Source organism: Oncorhynchus keta, chromosome 37 (genome assembly GCF_023373465.1).
Source record: "Oncorhynchus keta strain PuntledgeMale-10-30-2019 chromosome 37, Oket_V2, whole genome shotgun sequence".
In the NCBI taxonomy this organism is placed as follows: Eukaryota; Metazoa; Chordata; class Actinopteri; order Salmoniformes; family Salmonidae; genus Oncorhynchus; species Oncorhynchus keta.
Window position 1 is genome coordinate 8,590,401 of NC_068457.1, and position 9,663 is coordinate 8,600,063.

The 9,663-nt window shown below is 40.1% G+C and overlaps 1 protein-coding gene and 1 non-coding gene across 4 annotated transcripts in view; one reads left to right on the top strand and one right to left on the bottom strand.

Moving 5' to 3' along the window:
* Positions 1-4,206, top strand: part of LOC118370143 (parathyroid hormone 2 receptor-like) — a 45,965-nt gene extending 41,759 nt beyond the window's left edge. For all 3 annotated transcript variants that reach the window (XM_035754968.2, XM_035754964.2, XM_035754965.2), the window contains 2 exons: positions 991-1,032; positions 2,016-4,206. In XM_035754968.2, coding sequence (XP_035610861.2) covers positions 991-1,032; positions 2,016-2,393 — 420 coding nt within the window. In that variant the 3' untranslated portion in view covers positions 2,394-4,206. The remainder of the gene's footprint in view (positions 1-990; positions 1,033-2,015) is intronic.
* A 4,899-nt stretch (positions 4,207-9,105) lies between these two features.
* trnat-ugu (transfer RNA threonine (anticodon UGU)) lies at positions 9,106-9,181 on the bottom strand. The gene has a single exon. It is a non-coding gene; the product is annotated as a tRNA-Thr (tRNA).
* Positions 9,182-9,663: the final 482 nt, after the last annotated feature.

Consider the following 9,663-nt stretch of genomic DNA (forward strand, 5'->3'; position numbering starts at 1 on the left):
TGTATTGCCCATTGCTAATAGATTTAAAACTGTAGAAAGCAATAGTGCTGAGCAATTAATGCTTTTTGAGGTCAAATTGGTTAAATTATTTAAAAAAATACTTTTATGAATGCTGAACACTATCGATCATGTATTTTCAGGTAGAGATACCTCGCGAAGTAACTGCTCCATCCCTCTTGATTGTGCATTCTTCTCTCTTCTCTCAGTCTCCGGACAAGTAGGCGCACAATGGATTATGGTCATTGTTGTTACCACTTTTTCTGCTCTAAACTATGTTGAATATTGGGCTGTTGTAAACTACAACTCCCTGCTACATTGCACAGTTCGGGCTTGATCTGATTGACCTCTATTCGAGAAACTACAGTGAAAAAATGAGAAAATGCTCATTGAGCTCACAGAAAAAAAACGGAATGAAATCAAATTCAAAAAGTCAATTATTTGTTTTTAAAAAATAACAGAAATTTCCGTTAATCGCTCAGCACTTGAAAGCAATATTGATACGATTTTAAATGTGAGAATTTGAGCATTATAGCTTAAAGGTACATTACACTTTCACTTCTTTCAGATGTTTTCTGACCTCTATTGTAGTCTTATGTCAAGATGAAACCACATCTCATGACATGTGCAAATCCAGCTATGAATAAACAAATGAAAGGATGAGCACCAGATAAAACCAGGAATGTAAATGGTACTCATCTTTTCCATTCATTTGGGATTGAAGTGTATAGCTTGATATACACAACACAACACAACTGATGTCGTGGAACATGCTTTTATCTTAACATCACACTACTTTTGAAAAAGAAGAATACAATCCAGTGAGTGTTTTTCTTTAAGAGCTCTCTTTCCTGAGACCATCATGTCAATATTATTCTCCGAATGTCATGGACAGCTCTCATTTGTAGAGAATGTCACATCATTCATACTGTCAGCGGGAATTTGAGCTTTCAACACATGCCTCTAACCTTAGTCACTTTCATCTCTTCGTAGGGTTTCTTTGTGTCCATTATCTACTGCTACTGCAATGGAGAGGTGAGTACTGTTCACCAGACCCAGACAAAAGGTTTAAGATCTTCTCCACTCTAGAGCTGCTGCTTTCAAGAATCTATCATGCTGAACTCTCTAATTGAACCAAAGTCACGTGCTCATTTGTTGCCCATTTATAAGTGTTCTAGGAACTAACCATAATGAGAGGGGGGGGGAGATGTTATTAGAACTAATGGAACTTATTGATGTAATTTATTAGAACAATAGAACAGTCATACTGTGCGTACACATTTTACCCATCAGTGATACTTCAAACCCTGTTTGTGGGTATTGTAAGTAAGTAGGCTACCAGAAAATACCCATTGTTACTACCGCATAACTTGCTGGTCAATACCAGGTAAATACCACTGTAAAAACAGTAGCTACTGTAAAATAAAGTGTTGCTTTTCCCCCAATAATTTCCACATTTATTAGTCCCATATACAATATTTAGAGAGTTTGGTCATTTAGAACGTAATGTTCCGAGAGCATCCCTACTCTCATCCATGTTCGTTGGGTTGGGCTGTTTATTTCTGAAAGCTTTTAAAACCTCTGAAAAAGTCCAGTGAAAGCGAATATGACATTTGTGGGCACCACAACACAATAGGAACTTTGGCATTGGCAATAATATGTATTCAAGTCTCTTGTGTTGTGTTGTCAACAAATTTCATTGTGAATGTCAGTCGGTCAAAACAACATTTGAATTCACTACTCTGTTTTTCTTGTTTGCGGCGAGTCATTTCATTGAGAATGGTCGGAGGCGCTCTTGTATTGTTACATCAACAAAGGTTTCGCGATAAAGGTGCTAACAATTGCGTCCATTCTAAAAGTTGTCTGAACTCCCCAAATAAGTTTCTGCCCTGACTGGTACTATAGGCTACCATACAAAATCCTGACCCATATCATGACCCACACAATACCACGACCCATACTATACTATACTATACTATACTATAACCTGACCCACACAATCCTCTTGTTCTCTTCAGGTCCAGGCAGAGATCAAGAAGACCTGGACCCGCTGGAACCTGGTGTTCGACGGGAAGGGACCGGCGGCATGTGCCAACTACCGGTACGGTCTCAACCAGACCACTACCAGTCAGCCGCAGCCGCTGGCCGTGATCTCGAGCACCGCCTCTCTCTTCTCCAGCCACGTGTACCGCAGCAGCCAAGCCAGGCACAGCGTCAGCACCCACACCACCTTGCCCGGCTACGTGTTCAGCAACTCTGAGGTGGATAGCCTGCCCCCATCCATCCCAGAGGAGCCAGACGAGAGAGCAAAGCAGGTGGACGACATCTCCCTCCGAGAGTCCTTACCTGTGGTGAATAACACCAGCATAGGAGAGGACTTGGAGGAGACACTGTAGAGAGAGAGAGTAGAGGGAAAGTGGGAATGTACAGCTGACAACAATTGTGTTTTTTATATTTTTTGAATGACAGGACAGAGGGAAGGTAGAGCGGGAGATACACAGGAATTAGGGCCACAAACAGAAAGTGGCTGAGACTGAACTCTGAACTCGAATTCGCATCGTCAAGGGAATACGTGGTTCGGAGTTGGCAGCCTTAACACTAGACCACTAGACCAGACTCCTATATCTTTGATGTTTTGGGGATACTGTATATCACCATATCCTTGTCTTACGCCAGCTAGCGCTTAAGAATTGCATTTTTTTTTTCATGGACTGTTATTTGTCACTTTGAGTGGTGGCTAGACAATCAGTCAGGTCTGTGGCTAAATATGGACTGGTGCTGCAGCTACAGACAAGTTTGTGTCTGAGTCATTCGTAATGCTGAAGACAATTACAGTGCCTTCAGAAAGTATTCACACCCCTTGACCTTTTCCACATTTTGTTGTATTACAACCGGAATTTTAAATGGATTCAATTTAGATTGTGTCACTGATCTACACACAATACCCCATAATGTCAGTGGAATTATGTTTTTAGACATTTTTATAAATGAATACAAATGAAAAAGCTGAAATGTCTTGAGTCAATAAGTATTCAACCCCTTTGTTATGGCAAGCCGAAATAAGTTCAGGAGTAAAATAATACGTTCCATGACTATCCCATTTCTGTACCACACAAATTGAATTATCTGTACGGTCCCTCAGTTGAGCAGTGAATTTCAAGCACAGATTCAACAAGGACAAGGTAGGTTTTCCAATGCCTCGCAAAGAAGGGCACCGATGGGTAGAAGAAAAAAAAGCAGACACTAAATATCCCTTTGAGCATGGTGATGTTATTCATTACACTTTGGATAGTGTATCAATACTCCCAGTCACTACAAAGATACAGGCGTCCTTCCTAACTCCTGACTGAGAGGAAGGAAACGGCTCCGGCATTTCACCATGAGGCCAATGGTGATTTTAAACCAGGTAGAGTTTAAAAATTAATAATAATAATTGAACCTTTATTTAACTGGGCAAGTCAGTTAAGAACAAATTCTTATTTACAATGACGGCCTAGGAACAGTGGGTTAACTGCCTTGTTCAGGGGCAGAATGACAGATTTGAACCTTTGTCAGCTCTGAGATTCGATCTAGCAACCTTTCAGTTACCTGCCGGTCCTAAATGACGAATTAAAGGAAGCCTGTACAGGATATTCCAAAACATGCATCCCATTTGCAATAAGGCAAGTAATATTGCAAAGAAATGTACTTTTTGTTCTGAACACAAAGCATTATGTTTGGGGCAAATCCAACATAACACATTAGAGTACCACTCTTCATATTTTCAAGCATGGTGGTGGCTGCATCATGTTATGGGCATGCTTATCATTGTCAAGGACTAGGGAATGTTCTTGGATAAAAAGAAAAGGAATAGAGCTAAGCACAGGCAAAGTCCTAGAGGAAAACCAGGTTCAGTCTACTTTCCAACAGACACTGTGTCACGTTCTGTTCTTTGTTTTGTCTTTGTTTTAGTATGGTCAGGGTGTGAGTTGGGGTGGGCAGTCTGTTTGTTTTTCTATGTTGGTTTTTGTGTTTGGCCTAGTATGGTTCTCAATCAGAGGCAGGTGTCGTTAGTTGTCTCTGATTGAGAATCATACTTAGGTAGCCTTTTTCCACCTGGGTTTCATGGGTGTTAATTTCCTGTTTAGTGTTTTGTCATTCACCTTACGGACTGTTCGTTTGTTGTTTATTGTTTTTGTTCATTGTGCTTCATTAAATTATGGACACTTACCACGCTGCGTTTTGGTCCTCCGATCCTTCTCGCTTCTCCTCCTCAGAAGAGGAGGACGAGATCCCTTACACACTGGGAGACCAATCCACCTTTCAGCCGGACAATAACCTAAAACACTATGCCAAATATACACTGGAATTACTTACCAAGACGACATTGAATGTTCCTTAGTCCTAGTTACAGTTCACAGGATAGCAGAGCCAAAAATGAATTGTACATAATAAAACACTTGATTGCATAATGCACATTAACCAAATCGATCACATTCAGTGATCATATAATCATATGATCAACTTACGGTAATGTAAGATCAGGCTATGATGTAAGCTAGGCCATTAGAGATTTTACCCCTTACCAGGTTAAAGACCCTACTTCAAACATGTGTGTAGTACCGACCATATCCATGTTCTATGTCTGTATTAATAGAACCCCATTAGTTGTGCTCCTGCCCTGTCATTTCTTCAGTACACTACATCTGAGCCCCACATGGCACCCTATTCCCTTTACAGTGCACTACTTTGACCAGGGCCCAATAGAGCTCTGGCCAAATGTAGTACACTATACTGGGAATAGGGTGCCATTTTGGACACATTCTATATGGACCAATTAATGGCCTTTATCTAGAAAATGCATTCATTACTGCTCTGCCAATTCCAGCCAGTAACACTCTGGTCGCTTTGGTTTCCTGTATGAGTAATAGTTAATGACTATGAATCAGAATACAGAGTGGATTCAACAAAGCAGTGTGCGATTTGACAGAAAAGGCACAATCCCTGCAAATGCCAATTTGGTTTTAAATGGAACACCTGGGTGACTACTGACAACCAAAGCATATGCAGTATATACCTGGTTCCTTCACAGAGGAAACTCGTCAAATAAGCATTTGGAATTTCACACGGCACAGCTAGTGGTAGTATGTCTGGCATTTTACTTTAACCTTGACCTCTCTCTCTCTCTCTCTCAGCAACAGAAAAATCTATTTTCCAAATGGCATGTGGTTTCAGCCACAGTTTATTTGAACATGTTTATTGGCTAGTTTGTGGTGGTACTGTAGTGAAGTAGGATACCTGTAAAATAAAAAGGCCCATGTGTTTTGGTTGCTTTAGAATTCATTAATAGCCCCATCTTTACATTTGCCCCAGTTCCATCCCTCAGCTTACTAAAAAAGTGGTGGGCAGTAACTGCTTTGTTGTCGTTTGAATACCAGATTGCCCCTTTAACCAAATACCAGGAACACACTTTTCGGTCACACTTTACATGACACCCAGTGTCATAACCATGTCATATTTCATAACAGTTGTCATAACCTATCTTAATACTGTCATGACCCATATTTATACCTGTTGTGACATATATTGTGTTATTTTATGGCTGGTCAAATCCTACATATAATTCAAATTATTTTTTTCTCTGCCAAGAAGTTTCCTTTCATTTGAAACTTTGTGTCTTTAATCCTTTGCTGTTGTTTTAATGAATTAATGTTTTTTCATATTTTAAATAACTTGTATAAAATGCACTTTATGACACTGTCATGAAGCATTGTGAGCATCTTGTGTCACTTTATATCGCTGTCAAGAACCATCATAATCATGTAAGCCAGATAGACCTATCACGCACATGACCTTATATCAGTCATCTGTCAAAAACAGGGTGTCTTGTCCTGCTCCTGAAATCTACTCCTGCATTTATCCTAGTCCTCAGCAACAGAGCATTGGGGTAGGTGCATATCTGACATCAATGTGTGGGCAATTACAATTAGAATTGAATATGGTCAATAAAAAATATATATAATAAACATACTGTTGACACGTAAGCTATGGTGTAATGGAATGTTTTGCCTCGTGTGGTAAGTTTTGTGGGTTTTGATACTCTTGTATAGGTGTCATAACTAGCCATAAAATAATGCAATATATGTCACAAGACTAAATTTGTGTCATGACAGTGTTATGACCATATTATAACAGGTTATGACAAATGCCATGACTTTCCCTCCTGGGTGAGGATCAAAGAGAGCCCCCACCCTCTCCCACCAGAGAGGGGGGGGGGGGGTGGTTTTCTGAATGTTACGAAATGGTTAGAAACTCTCAACACGAGTGAAGAAGAAAATCTCTAGAGACCAAAACATGCCGGGTGGCTGCCAGTGTGAAGTGGTCCTAGCTGTACCCTGAATAATAAACCATTGAGACCAGAAAATGGTAAGACCCTCAAACTCTCGACGAGTGAAGGTGAAGACTAGACATTCACAGTCTGCAGCTGTTTATGTAAAATAGTCTAGGAATCTCGACTGAAGATGAAAGAAGAACATTTCCCTATCATCACCATTGTGGTACATCTGAAGTATCCAGTCTAACGAACACTCCGAGACAAAGAAGCCTACTACAAATACTAAGGACATTGTGACCTCTGGTGGACAACCAGAAACTTGCATCAGACGACGACCCCATAGACGGACCGGGCGACTTCAACAGAGATCGACGACAGAGACATACAAGTGTAAATATATACATTGCAATGATTTCCGATTGAGCGGTCGTTCATGTGCAAAGTATTCACATTCCCATGAGCATAGTTTTCCAACTGTATGTAAGATGAGTCCCCTCTGTCTCTCCCGCTCTTTCTTTCCCCACCCCTTTCCATTGTGTAACAAGCCGTTACATCGGGTTAGTCCGCTAGGGACTTTTCATTGCATTATGTTAGTAATCAATTTAACCTATACTGTGTGTGTTTATGTATTTCTGTGTTATTGTTAAGTTAGTTAGTAAATAAATAATTAACCCAATTTGTGTATTGCTGAATAATCGTTTAGACTATTGTTTGTGCAGATTTACGAGGCCAACGACATCAGAATGAGACTGATAATAATGATAAATGGATGACTGGTATGATAACGATATACATTCTTGAGTTAATTCGGGAAACGGTAACTCGTTAAACAAACTCATTAAACAAACTTTTCAAGTGGTGCCCCAAGTTACTAATGAGTTAATTGTTACATGATTAATTGAATCGCGTAATAATGAAACATAGTTAATTGATTTGATAAAATAGCCGTCATCACATTAATAATAGTCACATCACGACAACCAGTTATGTCAACTGTTATGACATGGTTATGACGTGTTATGATGCTGGAGGTCAAGTAAAGTATGACCCGCTTTTCAAACTGTAATTCAATCAAACCTGCTAGTGATGTTTACACAGTGTCTCACACACTTCCTGAAAAGTGAAAGCAATAGCTGTGAGAGAGTATCTGGTTGTCGTTGTAGGTTTGTATACAGTACCCAAGACCAACCTGTGATTTTATTTGAACATGTGGAAAAAGAGCTGCTGCATAAACTTGTTGATTGAACATGCAGAACCATGGATCAATGTCATTCTTTGGGATCTTAAAACTAAAACTGGCTTGGCGGCCTGTCAAACGATTTCCCAAGTCTTTTATTGAATTTCGGACACATGTTATTAGTTGAACTCTTGGGCTGGGAAAGCAACTGATATATTGACTTGAAACTACACAGTAACTCTGATAAATATTCTAAACTATCCCCCAGGAGCATAATATGTGTCTTCTCACTTCTTTCACAAAGTATTACCCTTAAACATGAGTAGCACACAGTAAGACAAGATGTCTACGAAATTAACTCGCTGACTAAGAACAATACAGAATAAATGGCTGTAGCATACTGCCAAAAATTACCTAACTTTTGCAAAATAGTGGAGAAATTAGCCATTAGCAAAATGTATGTCTTCATGTCACACTGTGATATTGAGCAGCCAGAGAGTAAGAAAATGGCAGCCACATTTTGACACCAGCAGCTAGGTATCCATCCAATTGGTGACAGAATGTTCTAAAATTCCGCATGTAGAAAATATGCACATTTTCCCACCAGTGGTGTTTCCCACCAGAATTTATTTCCTTCTTAATGCGTTTCAGACAATCAGTTGTATTGTGACAAGGTAGGGGGTGGTATACAGAAGATAGCCCTATTTGGTAAAATACCAAGTCCATACTATGGCAAGAACAGCTCAAATAAGCAAAGAGATACGATTGTCCATCATTACTTTAAGACATGAAGGTCAGTCAATCTGGAAAATTTCAAGAACTTTGAAAGTTTCTTCAAGTGCAGTCACAAAAACCATCAAGCACAAAACTAGCCCTCATGATGACCGCCACAGGGGAGGAAGATACAGAGTTACCTCTGCTGCAGAGGATAAGTTCATTGGAGTTAACTGCACCTCACATTGCAGCCCAAATAAATGCTTCACAGAGTTCAAGCAACAGACACATCTCAACATCAACTGTTCAGAGGAGACTGCAGGAATAAGGCCTTCATGGTCGAATTGCTGCAAAGAAGCTAACACTAAAGGACACCAATGAGAGGCTTGCTTGGGCCAAGAAACACAAGCAATAGACATTAGACCGGTGGAAATCTGTCCTTTGAGCCGAGTCCAAATTTGAAATTTCTGTCTCCAACTGCCGTGACTTTGTGAGATGCAAAGTAGGTGAACGGATGATCTCCGCATGTGTGGTTCCTACCGTGAAGCATGGAGGAGGAGGTGTGATGGTGTTGGGGTGCTTTGCTGGTGACACTGTCAGTGATTTATTTAGATTTCAAGGCACACTTAACCAGCATGGCTACCACAGCATTCTGCAGCGATACACCATCCCATGGTTTGCACTTAGTGAGAGTATGATTTGTTTTTCAACAGGACAATGACCCAACACACCTCCAGGCTGTGTAAGGGCTATTTGATCAAGAAGGAGAGTGATGGAGTGCTGCATCAGGTGAACCCCACAATCATCCAACCTCAACCTAATTATAATAATAATAATATATGCCATTTAGCAGACGCTTTTATCCAAAGCGACTTACAGTCATGTGTGCATACATTCTACGTATAGGTGGTCCCGGGAATCGAACCCAGTACCCTGGCGTTACAAGCGCCATGCTCTACCAACTGAGCTACAGACACACCTAGTTGACACACCTAATTGAGATGGTTTGGGTTGAGTTGGACCGCAGAGTGAAGGAAAAGCAGCCAACAAGTGCTCAGCATATGTGGGAACTCCTTCAACACTGTTGGAAAATAATTCCAGGTGAAGCTGGTTGAGAGAACGCCAAGAGTGTGCACAGCTGTCATCAAGGCAAATATATAATATATTTCTATTTGTTAAACACTTTTTGGGTTACTACAGGATTCCATATGCGTTATTTCATAGTTTTAATGTCTTCACTATTATTCTACAATGTAGAAAATAGTGAAAATAAATAAAAACCCTTGAATGAGTAGGTGTGTCCAAACCTTTTACTGGTACTGTATATACATACATGTATTTACAAATCAATTGTCAGGTGTCAGTTGTGCAGAGGTGAGAACAGAGTCATGAGCAGGACATAGAACTGAGTAAAATAACGTACTTTCCTCTGGAAAAATAATCAGCAAATAAATCCATGCAG